Below are 14,732 nucleotides of genomic sequence, written 5' to 3'. Positions count from 1 at the left end.
GGTCGTCCATCGCCTCATCCCCACAGACACCTACAACAGCTTAAGTTAATGTTCAAGCATCAAGCCTCAGAATGGAGAAAAAATCTTTTATGTGAAAAGTTGGTGCCAGATGGACTGGTTTTAGTCTTTCTGGAATCTTCAAACGTATCAGTCTCTAGAAAGGGGGGAAACCAAAAAAACAGCAGTTCTGTGAGTGGAAATATCTTGTGAAGGAAAGTTATTTGTTTTGAGTTGTTAAGATGACTAGCATTACTCCTAGAATCACTCTTTATAACCATGAAATCATTCCAGCGTGCACAAAACATCAAACCTCGAGGTGGACGAGCAGAAGACCAGGTTCCACTCCTGCTAGTCAAGAACAGGAATCTAAAGCTATCATGGTCACAGACTCACCCAAACGAGGCCAGTTAAGATTAGACAGAGAAATGAAACCATCTGGTCTAGTATCTGCATGAGGTTCTGCATGGTGCTGCTGCCACATGATTGGCTGATTGGATAACCTGCATGAATGACTATGGTACTGCTGTTCATAATAAAGTGTACAAACTATATACTTACTTAAAACAGGACGTATTTTATATTAAATGCTATTTAACGCGTGTTCGGACCATGCCTGCTTAATATAAATAATGTAAATAATTGTACACTCAGAGCTGTGTAAACATCAACACTTTAATTAGATGTGAAAACTGACAGAGAATCCAAACGATTTTTTGTTGGTCCCACTAGGGCTTCCGTAGGTCTTTGCAAACCCGGAAAAATGGCCGATATCGAGCAAACTTTTCAAAGTGATTAGCTAGCTTTTATAAAGTAACTTAGAGTAGGTATTATTTCATTATTTTTACAAAAACAGTCTCTGATGTAGTTGGTGACAAACATACTCTCACCTACACCCTGTTGTTACGAGTTACTTTCATTTCTTTGAGCGGTAGTACTCGTTACCGGTTAGCTGCTTATTGTTACTGTAGCTGTGAGCCTCAGTCTTTTCTGTACTTTATTAGCGCTTGTGTTTACAACACTAAAGTACAACAAGGTGTGGTCAGTTGTAATGGTCTGTGACAGTCCAGCTAGTGTTTTAACACAACTATAAGTTATCATGAGCTAGCCGAGTTAGCGGCAGTGAGTAGAGAAGGTGAAGTGTGAAGGGAATCTTCTCTGGATCTGTTTTAGAGAACTTCATGAAGATGACCCTGCATGTAGAAGTACTCTGAAGTGTGGCTGAACCTGACTGACTAGCAGTTTGTGGAGCTCCAGACATGTGCAGGTTTCTCCGCTACTGCTTCAGTCATTCTCTTTACACCGCCATGAGCAGGCTGGAGGAGCTTCGGACCGGGCTGAGTGTGTGGTCATCCATTCGCTACTTGGGCTATTTGTCCACGCTTAATCTACTCGTGGCGATATGTCTGGGCCTGTACACGCGCTGGGAGAGGACAGCAGAACCCGTGCTTCTGGTGGTCATCATCCTGGCCCTTTTTGTCTTGGGGATCGCCAGCATCCTTTACTACTACTTCGGTATGGAGAAGCTCAGTCTCGGACTCTTCCACCTGTGGCTGGGCTTCCTGTTGGGTTTGCTGGGATTTCTCAGCAACCCTTTCATAGATGACTTAAAGGAGCAAGTCAGCAGTTACATGCTGATATCCAGCATGGTCTTAAGAACACTGTGGGCTCTGGTGGAAAGAGTCTGTGGCTGCACCAGACAAAGGCCAGCACTCCTGACCTCTGCTGAGGCTTTGGAGCTTACGGGTTTCGCTGTGGCCAGCACAACCGAGGTGGCCCATGCCTCCATGAGCTTCATAGCACTGACGCTGGCTGTCGCCACTATGCTCGTGGACTTGCGAATGAAGTCCTTCCTGGCCCTTCCGAACCTCATCTGCTTCTCTGTGGTCACGGTGCTCTTCTTCTTCGACTCTTTGGGCGTTTCCCCAAACCCCTACGTGCTGGTGTGCTTCCTCAGCCGCCTCGTGTGCGAGCCCCTCTTGGATCTGTACTTCGGTGGTCTCTCGGTGACCGAGCGCTGGTCCCCGTTTCTGAGCAGAGGAGGTCTGTGGAGGCGACTCAGTCTCCTGCCTCTGCTCGCTGTTGAAATCGCGTTCCTGGTCCTGGCTGCCTTCAAGATGGGTGATCTGGACCAGTGGTATGTGGTGATTCCGGGTTTTTCTGCATCCGGTGTTTTCTGGATCATCTGCCACGTGGTCTTCTTGGTTACCCTCTGGGGTTTCCACAGCAAGCTGAGCGACTGCCAAAGAGTATGTGTGGCTCAGAGGGCCAATCCCGGGGCACTGGACAGGGTGATGACCTCCAAAGGAATGCGCCACTTCTGCCTTGTCTCAAAACGCTTGGTGCTCTTCAGTCTTGTGTCCACGGTGGTACTCGGGGCCCTTTCATGGCAGGTAGGTTGTTTATTTATTTGTTTGTTTTTCAGGTTTATGGCTGAGTGCCTTGCAGTTCAGCTGAGTGGTGAACTACAGAGTTATCAAGATGAATATCACATCCATATTCATAAAATATTTCTACACTACACGCTATGTAAACAAACTGCCAGCGACAGTAGACAGAAATCTGAACAAATGTAATTTATATTATTGTTTTGTTAAAAACGAATCAGTTGCAAACGAATCTAGTTTGTAATTGTTATAGAAATAAACTTATAGCTTATATATATAAAACTTTTATTTAACTTGTATATAAAATGAAAGTCAGTAGTAAACAGTTTTAAAGTTGCTGAAACATTAAACCTGAGAATAATTCATCTTTATTTTCCAGCCAAACAACAGCCTGTTCATTGGGGTGTTTCTGCTGGTGCTGCCTCTCGAGTCTCTGGCTTATGGGCTTTTCTATGAGCTGGGAAACTGCCTTGGAGGAACGTGTGTGGGTTATGCAGTGGTCATCCCTACCAACTACTGCAGGTACCTGCTGGAGTGTGTGTGTGTGTGTGTGTGTGTGTGTGTGAGAATGTTATTTTCTATAAGACTGGAAGAATTATGGTGAGCTGTCCCTTCTTTCAGCAGAAGAATGTTTTCTCTAAGTCTTAATTAAAAAAATGAACATTATCCTGTTTACTTTTCCATCTTTTCCAGTGTGGATGGACTGCCCACCCTGCTGCCCCCAGACGAGGTGCAGGAGCTGAACCAGCGCACCACAGGCATGCTGAACAGCGTGCAGCACTTCTTCTCTCACTACATGATGAAGATTCATGGATGCGATTACTCCAGCAGTGGCATGACGCGGGACACGTTGAACTCCAAGATCCGCTCCTTCCTGGAGGCGCAGACGGTAGACGGGCCGCGCTACGACACCTACATCCTTTTCTACAGCGGCCACACACACCGCACCGGAGAGTGGGCTCTCATAGGTCAGATGGCGCTGTTATTCAGTATGACTATCTGAGCAATCTGAACAAGCAAGCAAGCATCTCTTCTAGATATGAATCCACACTGATGCACTGAGTCAGGTTCAGTTTTTCATACTGAGCATGCTGTTATGCCCCGGCTAGGGGTAAAGGTGCAACATGAAAGAGTCGATGACACGGAGAGAGGCGAAAAACAAGGGGTTTATGCTACAACTGGTGGAATTTAGCTTTGGGAGCCGACAAGGACAAAATAAACAAAAACCAACTAATTTCCAAACCTCTAAATCCTAATCCTAAACCCTACTTTAAAACCCTAGTTCACAAAATACAACACAATACAATAAAATAAAATAAAATTCCTGCCCTAACTCCAAAAACACTCAAGAAAAGGTTCCAACAAAGAAAATGGCACTGGTCACCCTACCTCCCCAAAATCCATTATACAACTATTTACAGTGGTGAGAAAACAGCAAGCCAGAATCAAGGTCAAGGAACAGGCGGTAGTCAGTATTATGAGTGGGCGGGGCTAAGCACACTAACGAACAACAATCAATCTCTAATGGTCAATCAGTCAAATGAACACACACCAATGTTCTCAGTCTTACTTACACGTACATAGCTAACTAGCAGGGTCACGGCAGAGCGAACGCAGAGAGCGAGCACAAGGCTGAGGCAGGAAGTGATGACGGAGTCTCTTATAGACAGCAGAGAGTCAGCTAACCAGGCAGGGAGTGGCACCAATTAGACTGCAGGAACCAGTCAGACTTCTTCCTGGACAGAAGACACAAAGACCTCTCAAAACAAAAGAAAACAGAAATCAAACAAAAGGGACCTAACAATGCTCATGAACAGACGGCAAGAAATGACCTGGTGATCGAGCCACAAACTCCTCCCACAATCCGAATAACCACAATAAAACTACTTCTGAGACACACTGCTGAGTCGAGGCAGTTCACACCAACACCATGAAGTCAAACTGAGGATGAGGACGAGACCAGTTGTACCAACCGTGAGGGACACATGCTCAAACAATGTGCAATAAGCTGATCAGTGATAGAACTGATTGATTACTACTATTTAGGTTATTTATTTATTTATTTATCATGATCAGAATCAGCCTTGATGAGCGTTAATAAAGTACTCTTACTCTGTCGGAAATCCAGTACAAATGCGTCCCGAGATTTATAAACTAATATCTAGTAATTCAACTTTAAAACAAGGATTACATTCATTTTCTGTCTTTCTCAGGTGGAGAGGTGCTGCATCTGTCTGAGATTGTACAGATGTGGAGGGAGAAGAACGATGGTTACTCCTCTCGCCTGGTCATCGTACTCGACACGGAGAACTCGCTGCCGTGGGTGAAGGAGGTGCGCAAAGTGGAGGAGGTGTACATAGCAGTACAAGGGGCCACGCTGGTAAACTCGATGGACGTGGAGCTCCAGAACCTGCCTCAGATCGGACATTTCACCGCAGAGTGGGTGGAGTTCAACTGCAACCCCGAGAGTAGCGTGCGCTGGGCCGAGCACGGCCGAGCCGTCATGGCGACCTACGGCGTCTCCGGACACTGGGGGGACTACAAGCTACACCTGCCTACAGGAAGTGATGTCGCTAAGCACTGGAGGCTGTATTTTCCGCGCTGGACGTATCCCGTGGTGCAGCTGGCGCATTGGAGCGTCTCTCTGAACCTCTTCTGGATTTGCAGCGTGTGTATGCGCTTCCTCCGCAGGCTCAAGCTGAGGTGGTTTCCTCCCGCAGTGCTCGACACCGGTCAGGGCTTCAAACTGGTCAGGTCGTAAGAACAGACCGAGCGCATGCAGCTCTCACTGTTAGCGTGGGCAGACCTTAGTGATTATCAGCACTTGTTACATGTGAAATTGAGCAGCAACATCTTGTAGATTGAGAAGGATTTGGTTTTGTGTGTGTGTGAATGATTTATTGAGTGGTTTTATGGTTCGAAACATGTGTAAATGCCATATCACCACAGAGAAAATTGTAAAAGTTTTAAAGCAGAACCAGAAGCACTGCAATGCAAAAGACAGCGCATGAGTTCATGTTCAACTAATCACACTAACATGTCTTTTTCTTTTAACCATTCAAAGCACTCGCTCAGGGATAGGGATTAGTTCCTAAAGTAAAATTCAGAGTGTTAAAGCAAGGTTACTGCATTTAAAAAGTTTATAGCTCAGCCTTCATCATCCTGATCCTCATCATCCTCACGACCGTACACTAAGAGACTCGGGGTTTCTGCTCACAGTTGTTCCCTGTGGGTCATTAATCTGAGTCTCACTACAGCTCCACACAACAAGACTGAAAAGATGATGCCTTTCATTTTAGGTTACAGGTCACTGAGGTCAGAAATTCCAATCAGATTTATAAAAATCTATTTATATTGATGTGTTTTTGTAAAAGAATGAATATTTGACTGAAAAGCATTTTGTCCTTTTGTAAATTTTGATATTTATTCTTTACCTCATAGCAAACCTAAGCTTTAAGGGGAATTCAGGAACACTGTGCTTTTGTATGGGTCTATAATCTGGGCTGTATGTCCACAGGGACGGTCACAAGGTCATTTAATGACCTCACTTTGTTTGCAAAAAAAAGGAAAGGTAAAATAAAATAGGTTTAGTCCTGAACTAGAACTAAAGATGTTTTTGTTTGTTTTCTTTGTTTTCATATAAGTGCCTTATTATGGCTGAGACTTCACCAAGAGGTCAGTCATTATCTGAAAGTGACCTGTTTAAAGAGTTAATATAAAAGAGTATAAAAAAATCAGATGATCACAGAGAGGTGTGAGGCTAACTGAACAAAGATGATGACCATAACGTGTGTAAAGTTGCTGAAAATTCAGCAGGGGGATACTGAAGAGAGGTAAATGGCTTTTCTTTCTTTCTTTCTTTCTTTCTTTCTTTCTTTCTTTCTTTCTTTCTTTCTCTCTCTCTCTCTCTCTCTCTCTCTCTCTCTCTCTCTCTCTCTCTCTCTCTCTCTCTCTCTTGATTACTTTTTTTAATGACATTACATGCATGAAATAAACACACTCCTTCCCTGGAATTTGTTTTCTCAGCATTTGTGTGTCTGGATTAATCTTTTTCAGGAATTCTGATCCTAACTCCAGGAAAAGTGCTCTACTTATTTGAAAGTAATGTTTTTTTTTTTGTTTTGTTTTTTTGCATTTATCAGAAACCTTTTCCTGACCACAGGTTCGATCCTGGGCCTTGGTGTGATGGAGATACTTACAATGTAAATATATTTTTATTCTTATATCACCAGATCAGCTCTGCTTCCTCAAATTGACTCTTAAAACACAAAAATAATGTTTTATTTATTGATTCATTACTAAAAAAAGAGTCGTTCATGTTCAGAGTTCTTATCATTTCATTATTATTAAGGCTTATGAACGCTAAATATAATTAATCAGCAGATATGTTGTTAGTTTTATAATATAATCTTTATAAATGTTCCTAATAATTACTGCTCTCGGCGTGAGTCGTTTAGCTGAACTTTAGGTCGTTAGACGAGCAAGAAGTTTTTCACAATCTAACAGAAACCAGCTTGATCAACACACAATCAGTACTAATATGTCAGTAGTGTCCAGTCTTATCTAGAAACGGTCAGTGTGGGGTCAGTGGGGTCAAGCAGGAGCCACACCTGATTCCACCTGTTTAATGAACTCGTGTTGGCCTTCAGTAGACTCAGGTGTGGCTTCTGCTCTGTTGGAGTGACCTGCACCACACTGACCCTTTGTGGATGAGACTGGACATCCTTGTAATGTGTTGCGAAGCTAATGACTCGATTTTTTCTTAGAACGTTGATTATCTTTATTAGCAACATAATGTGAGTGTTTTATCATTTATGAGGTGCTCAGTGATGTCACTGGTCACTGCTGTAAAAGCTACAAAGTCCTTTTTCCTAAACTTTCACTTAAAAGTATTTAACACGTGAAATGTCCCTTTATTACCGTCCCTAAGATTTCTTTTAAAGCACTTGAGAGAAATAGCTTTCTGACTAAAAAATCTGCAGTCTTGTATTTTTTAACACTCTGAAGAAGACAGGAAGAGAAGCTCGAGCTTTCGGCCGATCAATACGAACGCTTGTAAATGACCATAGTGGGTTGAAATGTTAAGATAAATACAGAATCACCTCGAATTACAGCGATAACTCGCTCCAAGACTCACGACTTACATCCAAAAACAAAGCACTGAAATCGAGCAAGAAAAATAAATCGCACTTTGAGTTCTCAAATCCTGTCTCTAGTTTCCTCTTTCCCCAAACCCTCTGAACTCGCTATATTATATTATTTTATATATTTTAACATCTGTGATTTTTGCACTTTTTTGTTGTTTTTAGGTGATTTTTTTTATTTAATGTTTGTTTCTGATTGACAAAGTTGCATAAACTGACAGTCAAATTTAATAATAATAATATTAATAACAATAATAGTTATTATTAATATTATTATTATTATTATTATTAAAAACACTGTGCAGTTGGTATATCTGTAGTCCTGAATGAGGAAAACATTTTTGAGCCTCTTCTAAAACTAATCAGGAAAATTCATTTTCAGCTCTTTTCATTTTCAAGAACTCATTTCTGTTTAATTCAGTAACTGGTCCATCACCTGAGCAGCAGATTTGGTCATCTTTTTGCCCCTTGTCCTGCTGGGACATTAAAATGTTTTAAACAAAAGAAGCCAGAATCATGTCATACATATTAATGCAGAGGGTGTACATGGTGTTTAATGTAGGCAAAAATGTTTAAAATATAGAAATGTATTAATAAAAATCTATGTGAAAGTTGATTGTCATACATACTGAATGTTTAATATTTAGATTTGAAACTGTGACATGATAAATAATAATAATAATAATAATAATAATTCTAATAATGAATGTTAAGGATAATACAGCATTAACAGGGCCGGACTGTTAATACATTTTCCCAGCACACAGTTCTGTACATAAACACTATAAAAACTATACAAACCATTTAAATTCTTGTTAAAAAATAAAATCCAAATAAAAATGAGTGTCTGCCACTCGGGGATTAGCATGTAGTGACCTCACTTCTTCTTTTCTTAGAAGGATTATTAATAGTTCATGTCTCTCATCTTCCAGCTGCTGTTTTGGTTTAAAGCCACAATTCTGTATATCCACTGTTAATAATTCACGCTGTTCATCAAAAGCTTCCTCGCAGTTGTACAGCAGAAGGCAGCATGAAGACGCCCGAGTTCCTGTAGCAGGCGGATGTTTGTCTTTGTTTCATCAGCGAAGAGTCAGAGATGTGGCCAGGGATATGAAAAAGAGAGCCACTGATATGGACATCTCACACGCTCCGCCACAATCTTTTGCATTTTCCTGTAATAAAGAACAAAGCATTTCATATGAATGATTAATGGATTAATGTCCTCAGTCAGGGCAGTGGAGCGATCAGATGCTCTGGGTTACTAATCAGAAGGTTGGGGGTTCGAGCCCCAGCAATACCAGGCTCTTAACCCTCGGCTGACCGTAACTGCCCCGCTGCTCTGACCCAAACTTCCTAACAAATGAAAATACACTTTCTCTATGCTGTAATGTACATGTGAGAAATAAATAAAGGCTTCTTCTTATGTAATCATACACTCTAAGGCCAAAAGTTTGCGGACACCTGATCTTCACACCCATATCCACAAAAAGTAGCCACAAATTTTGTAGCACTCAGTTTCCCCTCAGTGGAACACTGGAACACTGGGCATGACAATGCCCCTGTGAGCACAGAGCGAGCTCCAAGAAGACATGATGTGCCAAGGACAGTAGATGAACTGGTGTGTCCTGCTCAGAGCTCTGGCCTCTACCCCACTGAACACTTTTGGGATGAACTGGAAAATGAAATAAAAAATCCTTTTGCTGTAAGTAGGCATTATAGCAGCAAAAAAAAAGACGATCTCTGGACTGAGATGTTGGTAATGTGAGGGTCATGAGACATACCATTTGGCCATGAAGGGCTTACGTGTGTCTATAAAAACAATTATATCAGTACACACAGTTTATTCCTTTAAAAAGAATTGCAGTTCAGCTTACGTGAGGATGATACGCGTGACAGGACTCGGGACGTCTGCGGATCTTCTGTGATTTCATCCTGTTGCATTTTACTGTTGAGTTATGTTCACAGGAGTTAAAGGAAAAATCCACTGTATATGGCTTCACAATATCATAATATTATTATTTATAGTCAGTGTTATCTTTAATTGTAAAATGTCATTAATATTTTTAGTTTTCTTTGAGAAGGTTTGGTTACCAGTTTCCTTTATTACCCACAATCCAGTTAGACTACATGCTGATGTGTCACAACGAAACATCATCTCTCCCTAAAGCCAGCGATGCAGCAGAGCTTTAGTCCTTTAGTCTGCCCATCCGTCTCACCTCCTCATCTGACCATACAGATCAGCTTCTAATGTCACTAACGTCATCCTCATGTTTGTTATCTTGTAGATCAGTAACTTGTGTAACTCAGTTCTATAGCTGCATCACATGCTGGAACTTTGAGTACCGCATTTGTCAAATCAAACACTAATTTGATGCTAAAGGATTCACCGAATAGTACCTGTACCTCAGACTTTTAAAAACAACATTAAAAGTGAAAGCTCACCGGATCTATGAGTATTAGATTGCGTCTGAACTGATTGCAGAAGTTTAGAACTTTTTCATAGTCATGTAGACTAAACACTAAACTATTTTCTATGTAAAAACATGGAATCTGAGCTTTACAAAACATTTCATGCAGACTGAATTGAGATTGACCGTTAATATATAAACTAAGGGTACATCTCCTTCAGCTCTCGTGGTCAGTAGAGGTCAGGGCACTGCTCGGGATGTCCGCCACAACTTTGCTGTTTGCTTCCTAAAAAAATCCCACAATGCACCAAAAAAACAGGGAGGATTGATGATCACTATGTTCTCTAACTGGACATGACATTACATTTTCTTAAGCCTCTCAACTCAAAAAATAAAATAAAATAAAATAAATAAAAATTGCAGACAGACTCTCAGCCAACTTTGTCTACAAATGTAAGTAGCTTGTTGTCATTTCTGAAGAGATCAAATGATTTTTTATTTTTCAACGCTTTGCTTGAGCCCAACGACTCACCATCTTTCGATCCAGCTTGATTATGTACTAGGACAGAAATTATTTTCCATAATGTACATTAAACAACATAAAAAGACGGTTGTTGATAAATGCCAGTGCTGACGTTTGACACGGTCATGCTCTCAGTCCTCCAGCATGCAGTGATTCAGCATCTTTCCCAGTCCTCCAGCTCGTGTACAGGATGCACCGATTCACCTCCTAGAGAATTCGGGAGCCGATTGAGACACACCCTAAAACCCTTAAAGACTCAGAGCAGGATATATTTGACTTCTCTGGGAGTGAGGGTGATGGGGGCATAGTGGCGTGAGCAGTCACAGTCCGCCTGCACCACCAGCATCACCAGGTTACTGTTCAGAACCTGCTGGAGAACAAACATCCTGCAACACAACATCATCATCAGCTTGTTTTATTTCAGAGAAAAAACCCTTAGGGTGACAAGGAGATGTGATACAGTGTGATGTCTACTGATTAATTTCCTATCAATACAAAAAATAACATTCTGCATAGGCTGTATCTCCATCACTGAGCATCTGAAGGCTTCGGCGTGGAGGAGTGTGTGTTCAATCTATAATAAAATCAGCTGTTGAGCTAATTTATCAGTTGCTCGGGAACTCCTGGTTCCACAACTCCAACTGATTGTATATGACTGTGGAAAGGACATTGTTCATAATCACACTCTCTGGTGTTTATAATCATTTATATTAACACCCATGTGAGGATGAGGTTTCCTTCTGAGTCTGGTTCCTCTCAAGGTTTCTTCCTCATACCATCTCAGGGAGTTTTTCCTCACCACAGTCACCTCAGGCTTCTCATTAAGGTATAGTACAGGATGCAGAGAAATCCCTCGAAATGAAATCTCTTTTTCTGATCTGTATTTTATTCCTTGTGAGAGCCGTTCTAAAACCGGGGATAACCGAAGGTCTACTGAGCGTCAGTCAGGGCTGAGGAGATTCATAGACTCACTTTTGACAGCGACCACACTTAATGATGCTGTTGGTCTCCCTGATGGAGGTGTCGTACATGAATCCGGGGTATTCGGTGTTACAGGGCACCATGGATTCCACCTTCTTCTGTTTGTGTGCTGTGAGACAGACAGGAAGTTCAGGTTTCTATCGTTTACAACACAATCTTTCTGTTCATGTGGAAAAACACCGGTGGCTTACGAGTTACTTAACGTTTACTAAAATGACCCGATATTGTGGCGTCCTACATGGCTATCATAAGTATCGTCCGTGGCATTCGACCGATCTGACTCGTCTGTTAAGGACAGCGGAATGAGTAGATAAGTAAAGGATTTGTGTGGGTCCATGCTCAAAACACACAGACATACATGTACATGAATGGTTAGTAATGCAAGACAATGAAAAGACTTACTAGTGTGGTATCCAGACTTGGCTGTGAGACAGTGAGGGACAGACAGGAGGAACAGCAGACAACAGGGGTACAGGCACAATACAGGCGTGATGATGGGAACATGCAGAAATGATAAGAAATGAAAAAGATGTGAGGCATGAACTGATAAATACAGCATGATGGGGTTAGAGATGCAGTCCAACACACTGGTGGTAAGTATGCAAGCTGAGGTGGACGAGGTCAAACACGGTCTGTCCTGGGTCATTTCCTCAGTAGGAGATTGAACCTCAGGCTTTCATGGTTCATCATACAACATGATATGATTTCAGGTCTTAAGGAAACAATTCAATATTTAACAATATCTCTGGATCTGCTATGATACAAGAAGGTACAATTTCAGTCTCCATGGTAACAATTCAATATTGGATCATTTGATTTTATCTCTGTATTAAAGGTGTCCATCTTCAGCAGTGAGTGTCTTTGTCATGTCAGACTCCACAGTGGAGGTTAATATGACGTTCATATGAAAGGAGACACTCTGGACTTTAAGAGTTTGTAGTTATTCATAAGTATTTCTGTTTTTATCCAGCCTACTAGGATAAAAACAAAAACAGTTATTTTATTTAACAGAAATGTTTCTATCTTCAAATTAAATGCTGATATCAAACCCGTTTCTGCTCTTTGAGATGCTCCAAGTGCTTGCTCATGAACATCTAAAATTCAGTGTAAGGTTGTAAGGTGAGAGAAACACACACTGAAGTCCTGACTCATTTAATATCAGACTCATGGCCAGAAAATAATTACTGTTTATACTGATCGAAAATGTTGCAATGGAACAGCAGTTTAAAAGGCTATGAAAGGGTTAAATAATCTTCTATTCTTAGCACCAACACTGCACTCAGATTATGATATATGATGATACACCATTGATCGCTAAAACCTACCGTCTACCAGAAAGTCATTATGCCACAGCCCATAGATATTGAACTCCAAAAGAAATCTGAAAGTAATGAATGCAAATTTTAAACAGAATAAATAATAAAATATTTTTCAAATAAAATTCAAAGAGGTTGCCAAAGCCCTGTACTTACAGCATGAAGTTGGAGAACAGCCACTTGACCGCTGCAGTCAGGCTGTAGAAGGGCTACAGAGGGTTAAATGACAGAGACCTTAACAAGACATAATACAGCTTTACACACGTGTTTATGAATGTAAATATTCTGTGTGTGTGTCTCAGTTATATCAGTATTGCTGGAGATTTTCTTAGCCTCCTATCTGACAGTTCTGACTAAGACATCTTCATGAGAAAGTCATTATACTAATCAGGTGAGTGAGTTCGATTCTGTGCTTCGAGGAGAATCTGCAGAGTCTTTAGAGAGACGTACACTGAGCAGAGGTCGAGCTGCGCTGGCGTGATGATGGCTGTTCTTGCACATGGCCTGGTAATCGTACAAAGTCACCCTGAAGATAGGAGCAGAGGAATCATTTGTTAGAAAAAGGTGACATGCAGGGAGCTAGGGAGTTCACAAGACATCAGGAGATGATGATTTTAGAGAAGCAAAGAGCTTTTGTGTGATTTTGTGTCCTTACAGACAAAATAATGACAGATTACTGTGTGTCATATACAGATACATGATTTAAGTTATTAAACCATGGCTGAAATCTTCAATCTGATTTTCTTTTGTTTTCTGTTTCAATTCAGGTTCATTTCATTTGTTTATTTCTCTTAGCCATTGGACATCAGTGAGGTTACACAAATACACAGTCCAAGAAATGTCAATTATTATGATACTTCCTTAATTGTTTTCTGATAATAATTCATGCATAATAATTTAGAATAAAAAAGACAATTAATTTGATTAATTTAAGCATTTCCAATGATAACGATGGCTGTAATTGAAATCACAGGTTTATATTGATGTGTTTTTTCTAATATAGGGTTGATGTGTCTATACTAACAGCTCTTTCACAGAGACTTGGATGGTGGACTACACACGTTATATAAGAATAATAATAAAAATGTGTACTTATTTTAACTAAAAGTGTGGAATTGTTCAGATGGTAAGGTTTTCTGGAAGGAGACACAGTGATTTCACATCAATGGAATGAGTCTCCAGTGTCTGTGCGTTGTTGTTTTCCATCAAGGGAAGGTCTTGTGTTATCATGTACATAAGATTTGTCTTGTGAAAGTTCCACAACAGGAAAAAAAATTTAATATTAATAAAATATAATAAATAAATAATTGTGATTTTTGTCTAAATGATGATCATTTTATGATAAAACACTGTTCTTATCATAAAATAATCAACATCAGGGAAATTCACTTTGCTGTGAAATGCCCTTCTGTGTTCCTTCTTTTCTTCTTTACTAAAATTCCGGGGAGAATTAGTTACCTTTTATACAAGCCTGATTTGAGGAGCTGAGCCATCACTGATCCATCGATTTCTCCAAAGAATCTTCCAACCTGTGTGAGACATGTAAATACATCAGCCTGAGTTTATACCTGTAGAAATATAAAAGCATCCTTTTATACCTTTAACTTCGGCTTTTTGACACATTTTACTTTAATTATAGAGAGATTAAAAGATGAGGGGTTATCTACTTACTGTATTTATATACACCGATCAGCCATAACATTATGATATTGTGTTGCTCCCCCTTCTGCTGCCAAAACAGCTCTGACCCGTCGAGGCATGGACTCCACTAGATCCCTGAAGGTGTGCTGTGGGATCTGGCACCAAGATGTTAGCAGCAGATCCTTTAAGTCCTGTAAGTTGTGAGGTGGGGTCTTCATGGATGGGACTTGTTTGTCCAGAACATCCCACAGATACTGGATTGAACTGAGATCTGGGGAATTTGGAAGCGGAGTCAACACCTCAAACTGGTTGTTGTGGTCATCAAACCATTCCTG

At 40.8% G+C, this 14,732-nt stretch overlaps 2 protein-coding genes across 2 annotated transcripts in view; one reads left to right on the top strand and one right to left on the bottom strand.

Moving 5' to 3' along the window:
- The first annotated feature begins 736 nt into the window (after window positions 1-736).
- Window positions 737-8,054, top strand: tmem168b (transmembrane protein 168b). Its single transcript, XM_058397274.1, has 4 exons — window positions 737-2,390; window positions 2,764-2,906; window positions 3,078-3,352; window positions 4,598-8,054. The coding sequence occupies exons 1-4, from the start codon at window positions 1,257-1,259 to the stop codon at window positions 5,143-5,145; spliced, it is 2,100 nt and encodes a 699-aa protein (XP_058253257.1). The 5' UTR covers window positions 737-1,256; the 3' UTR covers window positions 5,146-8,054.
- A 127-nt stretch (window positions 8,055-8,181) lies between these two features.
- The window catches only part of cacna2d4b (calcium channel, voltage-dependent, alpha 2/delta subunit 4b), a 35,072-nt gene continuing 28,521 nt past the window's right edge, over window positions 8,182-14,732 (bottom strand). The window contains exons 30-38 of the mRNA XM_058397272.1: window positions 14,215-14,285; window positions 13,207-13,282; window positions 12,913-12,965; window positions 12,766-12,821; window positions 11,843-11,863; window positions 11,432-11,549; window positions 10,725-10,845; window positions 9,403-9,480; window positions 8,182-8,700 (exon numbers count right to left, since the gene is read on the bottom strand). Of these exons, the coding sequence (XP_058253255.1) occupies window positions 8,608-8,700; window positions 9,403-9,480; window positions 10,725-10,845; window positions 11,432-11,549; window positions 11,843-11,863; window positions 12,766-12,821; window positions 12,913-12,965; window positions 13,207-13,282; window positions 14,215-14,285 (687 nt within the window). The 3' untranslated portion in view covers window positions 8,182-8,607. The remainder of the gene's footprint in view (window positions 8,701-9,402; window positions 9,481-10,724; window positions 10,846-11,431; window positions 11,550-11,842; window positions 11,864-12,765; window positions 12,822-12,912; window positions 12,966-13,206; window positions 13,283-14,214; window positions 14,286-14,732) is intronic.

The sequence above is a fragment of the Hemibagrus wyckioides genome, linkage group LG08 (genome assembly GCF_019097595.1).
Source record: "Hemibagrus wyckioides isolate EC202008001 linkage group LG08, SWU_Hwy_1.0, whole genome shotgun sequence".
In the NCBI taxonomy this organism is placed as follows: Eukaryota; Metazoa; Chordata; class Actinopteri; order Siluriformes; family Bagridae; genus Hemibagrus; species Hemibagrus wyckioides.
This window is presented reverse-complemented; position numbering and strand designations above follow the sequence as displayed.

What these genes read in the sequence shown, in the direction of transcription:
- tmem168b (XM_058397274.1), top strand. Translation starts at nt 1,257, where the DNA reads ATGTGCAGGTTTCTCCGCTACTGCTTCAGTCATTCTCTTTACACCGCC. An exon ending in TCGGGGCCCTTTCATGGCAG is followed by an intron (nt 2,391 to 2,763) that starts GTAGGTTGTTTA and finishes TTTATTTTCCAG; the next exon opens with CCAAACAACAGCCTGTTCAT. An exon ending in ATCCCTACCAACTACTGCAG is followed by an intron (nt 2,907 to 3,077) that starts GTACCTGCTGGA and finishes CATCTTTTCCAG; the next exon opens with TGTGGATGGACTGCCCACCC.